We start from the raw sequence: 17,096 nt of genomic DNA, 5'->3' as shown, positions 1-17,096 counted from the left end.
GAACCACAGGGAACTGACTGGTAAGTTAACTTATCCTTTCAAGTAAAATGGTACTGTCTACCAGCTTACCGAAGTAGACGGGGAACATGTAGGGAGAAACATGGATGTATTAAAATTATATCAGAAAAACTGGGCCAGAGAGAGCTTACTGGATACACCTCAACCCTCACCCGGGCACCATAAAAAGAAGGATACCTGACACTGTGATGTCAGCAGGCTTTGACCAGTCATCTGGACCCAGAAAGTGTGACACAGCCTATTGAGATACAAAGCATTCGGGAGGCTTCATTGTAGGGGCAGGCCATTCTAGATAGCTGACATTGGTCCATGTGGACCCAGTCCTGAGTCCTGCATCAAAGGTCCAGCATTTCAGCTGTGAGGTCAGTGGTTCTCAACCTTCCTAATGCTGTGGTCCTTTAATACAGTTCCTCATATTGTGGTGACCCCACTCATATAATTATTTTCATTGCTCTTTATAACTGTAATTTTGCTACTATTACAAACTGTAATATAAATATTTTTGGAGATAGAGCTTTGCCAGAGGGGTCACAAACCATGGGTTGAGAACCACTTTACTGGGGTCAAAACTCAAAGTTATTGCCAGATGGCTCACTGGACTGGATCACATGACTTGGTTCATCTGAGCTTGGCTTCCAACTGGCTTCTATATCTGACCACTTGCAATGACTCTCTGCATCCATGTTTGCTCCCTTGCTGCCTGTAGTAAGGCCCCTTTGAGCTCCTTGGCCTCTAACTTCTTTGGAGCTATCTGTAGGCATTACTGTATGAAATGTAACCTGTGATCTGAGATCTAACATTAGTAAGTAAGAGTATTGCCAAAGTCTACAAATGTCAACAGGCAGCTAGGGAGGAAACTTCTGAGACTATTGAGACTACTTGGTAAATTGTAGCCCATAAAACTGATGCAGCTTGTGAATATACTATTATTCAATACATTCTGACACTGTGGAAAGGCACAGATGTGTCTGTCTACATTGCTGACAATTGTGCTCACAGATGTGCAGTATACAAACTGGGAAAGGTTCTGTAGTACACCCTCTACCAGCAGAGGTTTACCATTCATGCAGGTGCAAACAATACACCTGGGACTCCAAAGTGTCACTACTGGAAGGACGTCAAGTGTCAGACCATTCTGCAAGGGGTGCAGCCATGAATTTCAATCAACCCTTCGTGAGGCGGAAAGTATACTCGAGTTGAAAATGTCACACATAGTCAAAACTGGCTGCTAGAATTAGTCCCTCAGAGAGATGGAAATCGAATTCATCCCTTCCTCACCTAGATCCAAGCCAGTCATGGCTCAAGTGAACCCCAGCAGAAGGCACAGGGCATGGGAAAGCTAGAGGGGAGTTATGGAGAATTCCGCTGGAGTTGCAAAGAGCCTAGAGAAAAGTGTCCCTTACTTATTTTGGAAAATGTGAGCCTCAGAATTGAGGAGTCTGCAGAAACGGTGGGTGATTCAGGAAGCTGCCTCTGCCAACCCAAAGCGAGCTGTTTAAACTGTGTCTGTCTGCATTTCCTCAATCCCGAGCCCTCAAATAACTGCTTTATGAAGTCAACAATAACAACATTCACATTTGCATTTCTTATTCTAAGTTATTATTGCCAAGATGGTTTGCCTTTTTTTTCTTTTATGTCCTTTCACAGACTATTTAACACAAACAGTTTATTTTCTAAAGATCCAAGGACTAAGAAAAGGGAGTTTTCTCACTGATTGCTGAATAATAGTTTTTCTTGCCAGTGGCTAAATATTCAGAATACCAGAAAAACAGATGATTCTGAGGACACAATATATAGCAGCTGCCTTCTTAAATTATGAGATTTAACCTTCTTCATTGCTCAACTTGGGCTGGAACCGCCTATCCTGTCTTCACACAGCCATAATTACATGTCAAATGTCACAGCTCTTTCTAACATGGAAAAATAGTGTTAATTCACTTGGCAGGGTGCTTTTTTACGCTCTCCCTACGGTTCACTTTAAATGAGAGGATTTTTGTGGGTGATAGGAAGTAGACCTGGTGAGTTCTGCCACAGCTCTTGAGTGGGAAATGAGAAGACAGTGAGTTTAAGCATCCATGGACTTCATTTCGTTCTCCTGCGTGGACGTGATGGGCGGGAGGATGAGCCCCCCTTTCTTCCGCAGAAGGGCAATCTCCTCCTTTAAGGCCAAGATCTTTTCTGACTGGCTTTGGACCAGCTCGGTGACCCTCTGTCTTGCCAGTGTATCTGCTTTCCGAGGGCCCTGGAAGGCATTTCCCTGTTTGGGGGGAAAAATACCTTTCTTACAGTCCATTTAAACGGTGATTGCCTCTTCAGGAGACTTTAACTTCTCTACTAAAATCTCACTCTTAAAACGTGTGCCTTCAGACAACTTTTAAAATTCAAGCCTGCTTCAGAAGTGCTTTAAACTATCTTATCAGTCCTTCAGACTTGGAGAGCTCATCAGTGGGACTGAGGCAAGACACAAAGGAAGATTCAAGGGACTCGAGATGGGAGAGAAGTCCTTCACACTGGGGTCTAGTTGACTCTTACCAGCCGAAAGTCAGGAATTCTAGTACAGTTAAAATCTGTTGTGAAAGTTGCCTGTGTAGAGGCAACATTCTTTTTACAGATATTGCAAATGAAAGTGTTTAAAATAGCAATGAACTCTGCATAAACTGGAAGCCCACGTGACCTTAGGGCACGGCCGTTCTTCTCCCCTGGCTGAAAATCTGCAATTTTCTGCAATCTTACAAATAAGACTATATAAACTTCGCTTACAATAAAAACATATCAGCTCCCCTGTGCAACCCTCGTGGCCTAGGGTTTTCTCTGTCTGTAATCTCATCTTACATTCGGAACAAGTTCCCAGCTGATGTAGTTGCTGTTCCTCAGGGGACCATAATCTGAAAACACCTGGTTTAAATTATTTCCAGGATGCTTAAAGAAAATGTTTTTGCAGATGCTATTGAAGATGCTGGGCCTCTAGAGGACAAGACTGTGTAGTAAGCACACCCTCAGGCTCAATGTGGATTCCATAACAACAAGTTGAAACACTCAAAACAAATAGCAAGTATTTCATGAGGTAACACATATGGCTACACAGTTCAAGACACCTACTTCCCATCAAGGCAAATGAGCATATTGAAAATGGACCCTGACACCAACCAATTTCAGGGAGCACCTTGGTATTATTAGTTATGCTTAAATAATCTTCCCTCTCCAAGATCAAAGTAAAAACTATAGATGAGTACTCATATACTCATATCGTGACACACAAGAGGCATTTGACAAAGCTAGTCCCCCCCCCTAGGAAGCCACTCTCACGTGGCTAATACTGAGTCAGCATCCAGGAATAGATGGCCTGGAAGATCTGTTTAAATGCCAGTGCTTGGCGGGACCTTGGGTTCTGCAAAGGACCAGAAGGAAAGGAACACACCTGCTGGTTCTGGAGTGTGTTCAACCTGGAATCAAGTTTCTTCTTCTCGATGCACAGATCATTCATCTGGTGAAGCTTCTTGGTGTGTTCTTTTGTCTTCATCATTAGCTCCCAGCGCACCTGGGCGATCTTTTCCTGCCAGGGAAGGAAGGTGGGACACGGGCTGAGTGTCTAGGTCAGGAAAGAAAGAAAAAACGGGTGTCTAGTTCTACCAAAGCCGTCACCGGCACGTAGCTCTGCAGTAGAGGATTTGCCAAGCAGGTATCAGGCCTTGGGTGGACACTTAAGACTAGGAAAACAAGTGAATTTAGAACCAATCATGCGACCGGAACACTATGTGTACATGAAAATATAATCTGAAGCCAGTATGAAAATGTAAACAGAAACACTGCATTGAGTCTGGTTTGATTAAAGAAAATGGTAAAACACTTGCTGCCCACGCCTAATGACTTGAAAGCCATCGCTAGGACCCACTTGGTGGAAGGTGAGAATCCACTTCTGCGAGTCGCCTTCCACAGATGCACTACGATGATGCTGGTGTATGCACGTACAAATAACTATAGAAGTGTAATCTATTTAACTGTGCTGAGGATCGAACCCAGGATCTTGTACTGGCTAAGCAAGTACTGTCATCACTTAGCTACAACCCCAGTCCCTAAATGTGTTTTCTCTTTTTCAAATAGGAGCAGCAGGCCAAAGCTATTCAGTAGAGCAACAGGATTCTCAGAGAACAATGTACCATGTCCAAAACCATGAGCGCATATCCACTGTAACACATCACACATTACATATCCAACCTACACTCTAAAATCCGATTCTGCTGCTGTCTCTTCCAGATAGACAAGACTCTCCAGTAAAGAAGTGAGACAGGAGCCGGGCGGTGGTGGTGCATGCCTTTAATCCCAGCACTCAGGAGGCAGAGGCAGGAGGATCTCTGTGAGTTGGAGGCCAGCCTGGTCTACAAAGCCAGTTCCAGAATAGTCAGGAATATTAAAATAATAATAATAATAATAATAATAATAATAATAATAATAATAAGTGATACAGGCCCATAGGTGCTGCCTAGACAGTTCCCAGGAGCCACTTAAGCCTCCCCAGGATTTCCTAATTCCCAGAAATGCAGCCAACGAAGACGGCCCCAGCCCTTCTCACCTCCCACATCCTTAGTTCCTTGGCATTTGAGAGTTCCTTTCGAAGCTTTTTGATCTTCAGTTCTTCGAGTGTTGTGTTCACGGAGAGTGTCTGGAGGGCTTCCAGATCGATCACTCGGCCAAACTTGCTGATCATCAGCTCACGGACTGTTTCTTCCATTTCTGAAAGACCATCACTGTCTCAGTCTCCAACCGTTAGTTAGTAAATGAACAGAGCAGTTGCTAGGAAACGCCAAGGAACCGCTTTTGCAAAACCGGAAAGATTTTTTGTTACCAACTGATTTTCCCCTGTTTGCTTGCTGCTTTTCTTACTTAAAATGCTGGTTCTCAGACAGCCTTCTTCATTTTCAAAATACGGTGTGAAATGGACTCCTTTTCCCTGAGTGGGCTGTGCACTCCCATCTCGGTCCCTCCGTAACTACTGACAGGGTCCAACTGCATTATTAAGTGTCTGATTGTTCTAATTGACATTTACAGAATCTACAATTAAAAATGGAGCAGGTGCCGGGCGGTGATGGTGCATACTTTTAATCCCAGCACTCCGGAGGCAGAGCCACGAGGGTCTCTGTGAGATCCAGGACAGGCACCAAAAATACACAAAGAAACCTTGTCTCGAGAAAAAAAAAAAAAAAAAAGAATGGAGCAGGCACTTTGTAGAACGTTCTGTTGCACTCCAAGCAAATGTTACAGAAAGTCCTTAAGGTCCTGCTCAAGACTCGCCTGGTCTGCTCCGCCCCACCCCTGTGCCACGCCCCACCCCTCTTCTCCTTTGCTCCGCCCCACCCCTGTGCCACGCCCCACATCTCTTCTCCTTTGCTCCGCCCCACCCCTGTGCCACGCCCCACCCCTCTTCTCCTTTGCTCCGCCCCACCCCTGTGCCACGCCCCACCCCTCTTCTCCTTTGCTCCACTCCTCATCTAATCTCGGAAAATAATGGTCAAGAGTCTTTTCCAAAAGCTACATAAAATACAATAGTTTTACAGGGTTCTAAATTAATGTACTAACTAGGAATACATGTAAATGTGTGTATTGTTTTCTTATTGTTTTTAAAGAAATGCAATACTGAACACACAATTGGCAATAGTGTGATTGTAGTGTAATTACAGTGTAATTGGCAATTCCTCTCTGGGTAAGGAAAAACCAGAGAATGCATCTCTCACAGGCAGGTACTACAATGCTGGTAACGTTAAGTTGGGAGGTACATTTATTGTATTCATTTTGTTTTGATACTTGATAATGTACATATAAATTCCACATACCAAACATTATTTTAAAAAGTATTTTAAAAAGATGATTATTGTCAGGCATGGTGGCACAGGCCTTTAATCCCAGCACTCAGGAGGCAGACACAAGCTGATCTCTATGAGTTTAAGGCCAGCCTGGGCTACAAGTTCAAGGATAGCCAGGGCTGTTACACAGAAAAACCCTGTCTTTAAAAAAAAAAAAAAAAAAAAAGACTATCTTCCTACCTTCCTATTACACAAGTTACATTACACACCACCTTAATTTTAGGTAGATTACAAACACAATGTAAGTAATATTAACAATAGAGGAAACTAAAAAAAAAAAAAAAAAAGTTAAAAAAACCCTGACCAAAAAGTATATACATTTATTATGTATAGCATGCCATTCTGAAATGTAATTTGTAGAAGGGTCAAACTGAGGTAATTAAATATATTACTTCATAAGTTCATCCCCCATCCTGCCGTGTGTGTGTGTGTGTGTGTGTGTGTGTGTGTCTGTCTGTCTGTCTGTCTGTGTATGTATGTGTGTGTGTGTGTGTCTGTGTATCTAGAACACTTAAAATCTATTCTCTTTTTATGATTTATTTATTTTTATTTTTTGTACATTGGTGTTTTGCCTACATACATGTCTGTGTGAGGGTGTCAGATCCCCTAGAATGAGAGTTACAGAGAGTTGTGAGCTGCCATGTGGGTGCTGGGAATTGAACCCAGGTCCTCTGGAAGAACAGTCAGTGTTTTTTAAACTCTGAAACATTTCTCTAACCCCTAAAATCTATTCTCTTAGCAATTTTAAGGAATACAATCTGTTGTTGTAAACTAGTCACCATGTGGTTTATAGAAGAATACCTCTGAGTCTATTTCTCTTGCTTCCCTGAAATTCTGTAGCAAGCACGTAACCAACATCTCCCCCACCCCCATCCCATCCAACAGGCCTCTACTAACCATCCGACTCTATTCTGTGATTTAGAGTTTTACTGATGTTTTTTGAGGCAGGGCCTCATTATGTAGCCCAGGCTGCTAACAAATTTGTGGTAGTTTTCTAAAAGTTGAGGTGGCAGGTGTGTGCCACCACTCCTAACAAGTTCAACATTTTTTTTTATAAACCACTTATTAGTAAAATCATATGGTGTTTTATTTTTCAGTGCCTGGCTTGTTTTGCTTAGCACGGTGCCCTCCAGATTCATCTATACTGTTATAAAATCACAGTGTCTTTTTTTAAGGCTACTGATATTTTGTTATGATTAGAAGCATATTTTCTTTGTCCACTCATCTGCTGATAGAACTCTTGGGTTTATTCTGTAGCTTGGCTCTTACACACAGTGCTATACTGCGCACAGGTATGCAGAGAGCTCGTTAACATACTGATTTCATTTCTCTTGAATACTTATCCCATAGAGGAATTGCTGGATCAAAACTTATCTCTTTTTTTTTGGTTTTTATTTTATTTTATTTTTTCAAAAAAGGGTTTCACTATGTAGCCTGGGCTGTCCTGGAAGTCACTCTGTAGACCAGGCTGGCCTTGAACTCACAGAGCTCCACCTGCCTCTGCCTCCCGAGGGATTACTACTCCCAGCCAAAACTTATCTTTAAGAAGGAATTTCTTAAAAAGACACATGCTAAGTGTACATCATAAATAGATAAATTTACCATATTGATTTCATGCCTTTTTTCACTTTAATATAAAGTGGAAAAAAAAAAAAGTTGACCCAATGAGAACACACAATAGACTAAAATCTTTAGAATTCCCTAAAATCAATTTTTTAAAAAGCAAATGAAAAAGGAGCAAAAGACATAACAGATGTCACAGAAAGGAGCAGAAGAATGGCAAATGGCAAATGGCCAGGTGTGGTGGCGCACGCCTTTAATCCCAGCACTCGGGAGGCAGAGGCAGGGGGATCTCTGTGAGTTCGAGGCCAGCCTGGTCTACAGAGTTAGATCCAGGACAGCCAGGGCTGTTACACAGAGAAACCCTCTTTTGAAAAACCAAACCAAACCAAACTAAAAAAAAAGAATGGCAAGTAAGTGTGTGTGAAAATGTTCAATCTCTCAAAAGAAATGTGACTAAAAAACACAGTGAAGTATATTTGGACATCCAAATGTGTCCATGTGTCATGGGGAAACTGTGAAAAAAAAATTAGAACCTGAAAGAAACAAACAAAGACCAGGCATCTCTTACACACTGCTTTGTGGGGGACACCTGGGCTCAGTCAGTCTGGGAGCAGTTCTGACAATATTTCAAATGCTCTTAGAACCCAGAGACCCTTTATACATGCATAAGGAATCATGTTCAAAAGGCTTACTGGGATGATGAAAAGTTAGAAATAACCAAATGCTCATCAAACAGGGGCTGGAGAAGTAAATATGTTAATATTCATACAGTGGGATACTACACACTGTCAGCTAAACAGAATAAATTACATGAAGCAATATGAATAAAACACACACACACACACACACACACACACACACACACACACACACACACACACACACACACACATGAAAAGTCCACCACAGGCTCTGAGTATCATCATAGAAACATGCCAGGTAGTTTCCCATACTACGTGAGAATACGTTGGCATGTATGCAGCTGTACCAGGTGGTCAGTCCCGGAGGAGCAGCGCATAGTACTAGAAAGAATAGGGGCTTTGCTCTATCTGAAGCATGGTTATAGGTACAACGGGGATGGTCACATTGTTCTGGATTTTTCTCATTCACAGAGAAAAAGAGGGTGCATGCCAACGTCGCTTCCCTTTCAAACAAGAAGTGAGGGGCATTTGGTTTCCTCTCGGGGGGTGCTGGGTCTGTGGTTGCTGTTTTCCAAGCTGGAAATCAGTCACCTGCTAGTTCCCTTTTGTCCCGGTGTTCCTAGCGGTCCATGGGCCGCTGAGCTACTCACTGTGGATGGTTTTCGCCATCTCTCTCTTCTCCCTGATGAGTAGCTTCCGCCTCTCCCTGCATTCCCGGTTAAGTTTCTGCTGCTTGGCATTTTCCTCCTGGAGCTGTACGATTCGCTCTTGCAGCCGCCCCAGGGAGTGGTTAGAGAAGACCAAGGTCCCAGAAAGGTCGTTAGGAACCTCCCCAAATATCACATACTCTATCTACAAATACAGAACAGAGCACATGGAAATCAGAACCAAAGCAGACAAAGTCCAGGCTGAAGGCAAGGCGGTAGGAATCCTTTCTTCTCTGCCCTGTTGCTTAAAACGCCTCACACTGGGGCTTCTCTTTCTTGCCCCTAGAGGCAGCCATCTGGTAAACAGGAAGTTGCAAATCCTTGAGCCACATAGGATTTCTCTGGGGACAGCAAAGTTTCGGAACAGGTCTTGCCTGATTTCTACTTCATAACAATGGGGCAAACATTTCAAGGAAGACATAACAAACTGTTACCAAGAGCTCAGCCAGTCACACAAAATACCAATAAACTGATTTCTTGGAGTACTTCTTGCCCCCTTAAGAATGGCCTCTTCTAACATGGCAAGAGTCTACGGCAAGCCTTTCTTTCTCATTGATAAGAATTTCCACAGTTTAACTAAGATGTAATTCAAGTAAACAGTGGAAATCAACGGAGATTGTAAAAAAAGAGAGTATTTCCGTCTTGTCCCGACCGCCCTTATTAATGACATGAAGGCGGCTTCCTTCTGCTCACTGGTTCACAGCTGACTAAAGATGGGTGGAACGGGAGCTGTGCGCAAGACCCAACATCTCACCCTCCAGCCGTTTCATTCTTACATCATTTCTCCAGATCTGAAATGACTAGTCTGGTGAAATGACTATGGGCCAGGGAAGCGTGCGTGTTTTGGTGGTTTTTGTTAGTTAGCAGTCTGAATGGGTAAGAAGAGTTAGGGATGCCATTCTGCGGGCAGAATCCTCCCACCAAGTGACATGGGACATCACTGCTGAGGCATGAATCTTTCTCTGGAAAAGCTGAGGTGTGGCACTACTTCTTTGGGGGAGTTAGGGGGTTGGGGGTTGGGGGTGTCACCTGGTGGAGCTTGAGAGGAATAACAACCAGCAGCTCATTTAGTCTCTGCTGTTTCTCTCGCTGATAAGCCTCCAGGGCCTCCTCAGCTGCATTCAGATTTGTCGCCACAACTTTGACCTGAACAAAGCCATGTGAGACATATCGACACGCTTCAGTGACAGGGTATATATCCAAGGTGGTAAATGAAGGCACAATGGACACAGGGTGTGCTTTGGGGGACTATGACCCAAGATCTGAGTCTACACTGCAGCCCAGAAATGTGTGTTATTTCCTTCCTGCCCAGTTAGGATGCACATTCTCTATCAAGTCATTCCTGAGTTGGAGAACTGTAAAAAGCATTATAAACAAGAAGTAAAAAAAAAAAAAAAAAAAAAAAAAAAAAAAAAATGTCTCCCTCTCTCTTATTTTCTGTATGAAAAGCAGCCTTTGACATGATCTCTTTGTCAGAATGGTAGAAGATTTGTTGTTGTAACAATGACCCAAAGAAACTTAATAAGAAGGTGTTTTAAAGCATGAAGCTACAGCGTTCCCAAAGCATATTCATCATCTCCTAAAAACCCCAACAATGTTCCTGAACATTTTCATATACAGAAAAAAAAAATCCATTTAAAAATCTAAGTGTGAATCAAGTTGAGCGACATTATGCTAAACAAGAATACCTAAGAGAGAAAGAAGAAAAAGGAGAGGGTAATAAAGCTCCAGAAGCTTAGCTGTGGGACCTCCAGCACACAAGGCGCTGGCCCCAAAGAGTCCAGAGAGCAAATGCCAGAGTTTCTGTTCTTACTTATCTTCATCTCCTTTCTGAGAATGCTTCATAACCAATATTCCCTGAGTGTTATCTATAAATCCACATGCATTTATTATGTAATATGTTCTATATGTATTGCTTATAGAATTATGTCATCAAAAAAGTTGAGACAAATGAGCGACATAAAGAAAAAGCAGCCGGGCGGTGGTGGCGCACACCTTTAATCTCAGCACTCAGGAGGCAGAGGCAGGTGGATCTCTGTGAGTTCCAGGCCAGCCTGGGCTACAGAGCAAGATCTAGGACAGGCACCAAAGCTACACAGAGAAACCCTATCTGGAAAAAACAAAAGAAAAAGAAAAAAAAGAGAAAAGTAAAAAAGAAAAAGCAACCATCCAAAGAGCAATGGCCCTGCCATACTGCACACTTGTGATATAGAGGGAAAGCTGTAGATAACATCTGATGTATTCCTCCTCTGAGAAGGCCTAGCAATGTCACACCTATGATAGAGGAGGGTGGGTGGCATGTTAGAGAACAAACAAGTGGTAGACCCCATACTTTTTTGGAGCATGTATCATATTCTTTTTTCAGGTTGTCAACAATTTTCTTTTCTTCCACTAAGGCTTCCTCGATGTCTAGCCTTTTCTCTCGAAGTTGGAGGGCCAGTTCAAACAGATTCGCATCACAGTCTGGAAAGAGAGTGAAAATTGGAAGGCAGCCCTGTTGGATGGGGACCGTGGTCGCACTAGGAACGTGGAGCTCAGAGATTCAGAATCAATATCAGCTATTCACAGATCCACACTAGACCCTGCAAGGGAGTGTGTGTGTGTGTGTGTGTGTGTGTGTGTGTGTGTGTGTGTGTGTGTGTTTAAGCATGTAGAGGTTAAAGAACAACCTCAGAGGCATTGTATGTTGTGCAACAGTTTCCTCCAAGATAGAAACATCCTGCCCTTTGGGGAAGTTCCTGAAGCAGTGATGAAGCAATTCAAAACAGCTTTAGGAAGTCCCTGAAACTGACCAGATTCACTAGGCCCCTCCCTGCCAGAGTAAAGAAAATGAGCTGCAGAAAAGACTCTCAGACAAGCCAGGCTGCAAAAAAGACCAAGACCAGACCAGCTGCCTGGAAGAAGCAGAGACCAACTGAGCTGCCTAGAAGAGGTTTGGACCAACTAAGTCACTTGGAAGGGACACTCTCCAATTTGTTGATCTGCCTGCAGGCTATGCAGTGTGCTCTAAGTTCCCAGCTTTTGTGAGCTGACACCCATATTCCTGGAACTCCAATAAAACTCATTGGTTCACCAAACTGGACTGCAGTGGTGTCCATACTTTGGTCTGTCCTAGGTTCCCTGTCTGGGGTGAGTAGACGCGTGTTGCATCTCCCCAGGAAAAGTTTTCTCACACAGCAATGCCCCCCACCCCCCACTTTGTTTGGGACAGGTCTCTTGTTTCCCTGTAAATTCACTAGCCTAACTGACCTGTGGGTGTCTGGGGTTCTCATGTTTCTGCTACCCTGTCCAGCTTATGTGGGTTCTGGGAATTCAAACTCAGGTCCTGGCACTTTTTTGGCAAGCATTTTGCCCACCAGGCCATCTCTGAAGCCCCGATTGTCCCTACTTTGTAGATGAAAACCTGCCTTCTAAGGGAAGTGATACGATGAAATCTGTGGGGGATGGAATGGGCTGCAAGTGCATGCTTTTATTGGAGCGGTATTATGCTGACACCACATTTACACACCAAAGGATGGATGGACATGTGTGAAGGGACTCATGGCAAGCTGGCTCTGGCAGACCTTGCCCTTCTCCGCCATTCCCTCTGCCTTGGTGAAAACCGTTAGATTACATTCCTAAAGCTGATCACCAAGGCCTAGTCCCTTATTTGGCCACTTGCTCCTCTTGAAGCTGACTATTTGACTCGCTTAATTAATGTGCCCAATTAAAATTAAAAACCGCATCCTAACACAGGGTTTCCCCTTGTGTCTTTATAAACTGCCATTAGCTTATGGGCCACATCTGTCTCTTCTCTATTTAGAGACAGTCCTTTGTCCTATTCCAGGACAAATACCCCTGGCCACTTTCCCCTGTCCCTCTTCCCTTGTTCCCTTCCCCTTACCCCTCATACTCTATTTCTTTCTCTGTCTATTAGTCCCTGTTCTTTGTCCTTCTGGGGCAAATAAATCTCCGTTGTGCTGAGGACTTGGTCTTGGGGATCCTGAGTCAATATCAGGCCTTTGCGGGGTTCTGAGCTGATACTGTTCCCTATCAATGTGAAGTTAGAATACTGAAATAGAACTGTGTGTGGGTGACACATGCCTGTAATCCTAGCATTAGGGAGATGGAGTAACAAGGGCTGTAAATTCAAGGGCAGGCTAAGCTACAAAGTAAGACTCAGTCTCAAAAACCTAACAGTTGGGAATGTAGCTCAGTGGCAGAGTGCTAGCCTAGCATGAATTAAAGCTTAAGGCTGACGCCCCAAACCACAAAATAGAACAGCCCAGCAGGATTTGGGAGCCCTTGTTTCAGGCCAGCTCAGCAATTAAACTGGCTGTGTGGTGTTCAATCCCTGTAATCCCACTGCACGGTAACAAAGTGACTTACAAGGTCTTTATTCCATTCATAAATACCGGAATTTTTATATAAGGCTCTTGTCAACTGGGTGGTGGTGGTGCACACCTTTAATCCCAGCACTTGGGAGGCAGAGGCAGGAGGTTCTCTGTGAGTTCGAGGCCAGCCTGGTCTACAGAGCAAGTTCTAAAACAGGCAAGGTTACAAAGAGAAACTCAGTCTCCAAAAGCCAAAAAGAAAGAAAGGAAGAAAAAAGACTCTTGTCTTCATAATCAAAAACAAGATTTTAGCTTTATTTGAAATGAAACTTCTAAATTTTGAGGAAAACTTTGTTTTAAATGTCTGGAAAATCAAAGTACAAACAAAATAATATTGATTTTTCTCCACTGAATTACTGAGATTGTAAGGATGTTGATGTAACTGCTCTGGGATGTTTCAGTAATTAAACCAAAAAAAAAAAAAAAAGAAAAGAAAAGAAAAGAAAAGAAAGAAATTACCAACAATTTCCAGGAAGCTGGTATGGACTCTCCTTGCAGTTTTGAAATAGAAAATTTGAGTGAGTTTGTAAAATAGAAAATATTGGATTTTGTTTTGTTTTGGTTTTGTGTGTGTATAAAGTACAATCTGGCATTTACCTATACAATTAATTTGCTAATAATGCACAATATCTCTGAACCATCAGTTGGTTACCATAAATTAATTTGTTACTAATAAAAACCTGTCTAAAGGATTAGATAATACTCCTCCCAGAGAGCCTTCCCAAAGGATTATAGGCTTTGCTTCATACATTTTAACCCATTCTTTTCTTAAATTTTATTACCAGAGAGCAGATGACTAGAAAGGGGCCACCTCTGCATTGATAGCCCACATCCCCACTATACAGCGAGCACAAGGCTCTGCCTCACTTACTGGTTGGGCAGATAGAGTCATCAAAAACATCGTCTTCAGATCCCGATTCATCCTCATCACTCTCCAGGCTGGACTCTTCTTCGCTGGATTCCTCACTCTCTTCATCTTCATCTAAGGAGAGAGGAGGACCTCGTCAGCAAAGCAGACCCTGTAGCACCAAATGCAGGGTTTCCCAACAGTCTACTACTAGGGAACAGTAACACCATTAAAGACGCAGACCACGGGTTCTGTCCTTAGCTTGCTGAATCCAGTCATAGCAAGAATACTGTTACACCAGCTTTGGGAACCCTTCCCCTTGCCAGCCAACAAAATCCTCAAATTTCCCCTTCTTCTAATAGCTTATCACTCTGGCCTGCCTTCAGTGAAAATTCTGCTAGATTTTTAGCAAAGAATTACCCTAGATAGTAATTTTCTATCTACTGGTGGTTCCCTTGATCCTCTGCATAGGTTATCATTTATTCTTGCAGCCAGAGTTGAATTCTATATTTTTCCTACCACAAAACCCCATTTCAGCAGCCACGTGGACAGTCTGTATGGTTGTTCTTTAGCAAGGGTCATGAATAACTTTTCACTGTTATGTTGTATATGGCATCTTTATAAAATGTATACATATCTGATAGTAAAACATATCATCCCCAAGATAAGTGAGTATAGACCCCTTTAGAATGTCCCATTTTGCTCTTAAAATACCATGGGAACATCTATGAACCATACACCACTAATTTGCAGTTGTGGTCTTATGGAACTTCAAATTAGACATAAGAGATGGACCTCATACTTTTAAGATTTATTTATTTATTTATTTATTTATTCATTCATTTATTTTTTCTTTTTTGTTTGTTTGCTTTTTTTCCAAGACAGGATTTTTCTATGTAGCCCTGGCTGTGCCAGAACTCACTCTGTAGATCAGATCAGCCTCAAACTCACAGAGATCTGCCTGCCTCTGCCTTCTGCTGCGATTAAAGATGTGCACCTTCACCACCCGGCTCATTCATTTCTTTTTATCCAGGGCCTCCTATGTGCTAGGCAAGTACTATACCACTAAGCTTTAACTCTAGCCCTCTTTTAAGTTAAATTTTATTATAATGAGTTTTTTGAGACAAGGAATTGCTAAATTTCCTAGTTTGGCCTTGAACTCACATAGCCTAAGGGGGCCAAGCTTGTACCCATTTTAACCTTCTGGGTAGCCAGTGTTACAAGCCTTTATCTATATTCCAGGCTTTTTGCACATTTCCAAAATCTAAAAATCTCTCTGAAAATTACTTTAAGTAACCTCTACCCCCCATATCAAATGAATCAGAAACAATTTAATGTTAAGTATCTTTACATAGACTGCTTTCTGAAAAGGAACTAGACCCACTTTGTCCTATTTCTCCCAGTAAATATGGGTAAGCACTCTATATTAGACAGACATAAGATTCTGAGAAAGAGAGAGAAGAGAGCAAACCACCAGTGTACCTTGGAACCCGAAAAGCAATACTCTGGTGAGTTCCCAAGGCCTTTTTTGCCTCATATATGTCAAGACTTGGAAATGAAGGCGTTGGCAAACTAGACACACCAACAGATGTTGACAAGTTCAATAAGTACTTACCTCACTTGCCAAAATACTAGAGGAAGGGCAGCTTAACAAGCTAAAACTTCCAGATAATACTACTCCAACCAAATACTAAAGAAAACTGGGGTCCCACCTCCAACCATATCAGCAAAGGCCAGACAAGGAGCCTAAATATCCGCTCTCACAGAGCTGTAATAAAACCTCCCAATGTTCATCTTGGATGGCATCAAGGGAAGGCAGAGTAGAGGATTTGGGACATTCATCACTGCTAGCTAATAAACAACTCTCTCACTGCCACCAACACCAAGGCAGCTGCAAAGATCACATGGTTTGGGCTGGATTCGGTGGCTCATGCTTGCAACCCCAACATTTGGGAGGCAGAGGCAGGCACAGTTCAAGTTCAAGGCCAGCCTGGTCTACATAGCTGTGAGTCCCAGAACAGCCAGGGCTACATAGAGAAACTCGGTACAAAAAAATTAAAGAGCCTGTACCTCTCCCATTTTGCAGTACCAAGGAGATCCCCAGATAAGAGTCAGGGCTTTTACTATTGGTTATGGGTACCAAGTCTATCTCCACCATGTTGTCAATAGAGACTGCATGTGGGGACAGAACTCATTCCCACACACAGCGGTAACAAGGAGGTCCCACTTTTATTTGGTGACAATGAAGACTGAATGGTAGATATTTCTACTTTAATAGGGACAACAGATGATCCCAGGGACAACCTATTCTATGGCAGGCACAGTGGGGAAGTCTGGGGACCCACCTCTCAGAAGACAGTGGGGAGGAAAACATGATGGTTGCTAACACCATACCTATGTAGGTCTTCTACATTGATGGTAACTGCACTTTGTCAGATAGCATAGGACTGGCAAGAGTCTCCTAGAGAGTGTGTTAGTTCCTTTTCTGTTGCTGTGGTAAAATGCCCTGACAAAAATAATTTAAGGGAGAAAGGGCTTATTTGGTTCACAATTCTAGATTGCAGTATATCATGGCAGAGAAGTAAAGGAACAATAGCTTGAAAGAATTAGTTACTAAACCCATAGTGAAGAGCAGAAGGCAATGAATTAATGCATTTATACATGTGTTCAGCTCACTTTCTTCACTGTTATAGAGTTCCCTTCCTAGGGAATGGTGCCACCAACAATAGGTAGGTCTTTCCATCTCAATTAACACAATCAAGATAAGTCCCCAGAGACATGCCTGAAGACCAGCCTAATCTAGACAATCCTTTACTGAAAACTCCTTCCCAGGTGACTCTAGACTGAATCAAATTGACAATTAAAACTAACTATTGCCAAGGGGTGCTGCAGGCTGCAAGAATATGAAATAGAAACTCAGTTGTATATGATAAAGCTTTACCCTGAAAGATCAAGGAATCCTTCTAGAGGAGAAGTCAAATATCAAGGAATAATTGATGTTATTAGATTCTTTACTACATCAGGTGTTTCCTATTATCAATTTCTTGTGCACTCGTAACTCCTAGGCCATAATGGCCAACAGTATAAGC

The 17,096-nt window shown here is 42.7% G+C and overlaps 1 protein-coding gene across 1 annotated transcript in view; it reads right to left on the bottom strand.

Annotated features, from left to right (window-relative positions):
• Nucleotides 1–487: 487 nt before the first annotated feature.
• The window catches only part of Cfap44 (cilia and flagella associated protein 44), a 95,043-nt gene continuing 78,434 nt past the window's right edge, over nt 488–17,096 (bottom strand). Inside the window, exons 29-35 of the mRNA XM_036203287.1 lie at nt 14,032–14,142; nt 11,120–11,250; nt 9,817–9,933; nt 8,731–8,932; nt 4,589–4,749; nt 3,437–3,571; nt 488–2,275 (exon numbers count right to left, since the gene is read on the bottom strand). Of these exons, the coding sequence (XP_036059180.1) occupies nt 2,084–2,275; nt 3,437–3,571; nt 4,589–4,749; nt 8,731–8,932; nt 9,817–9,933; nt 11,120–11,250; nt 14,032–14,142 (1,049 nt within the window). The 3' untranslated portion in view covers nt 488–2,083. The remainder of the gene's footprint in view (nt 2,276–3,436; nt 3,572–4,588; nt 4,750–8,730; nt 8,933–9,816; nt 9,934–11,119; nt 11,251–14,031; nt 14,143–17,096) is intronic.

The sequence above is a fragment of the Onychomys torridus genome, chromosome 12, assembly GCF_903995425.1.
Source record: "Onychomys torridus chromosome 12, mOncTor1.1, whole genome shotgun sequence".
NCBI lineage: Eukaryota > Metazoa > Chordata > Mammalia > Rodentia > Cricetidae > Onychomys > Onychomys torridus.
The sequence above is the reverse complement of the archived record's forward strand: the minus strand, read 5'-3'. Positions and strand labels throughout refer to the sequence as shown.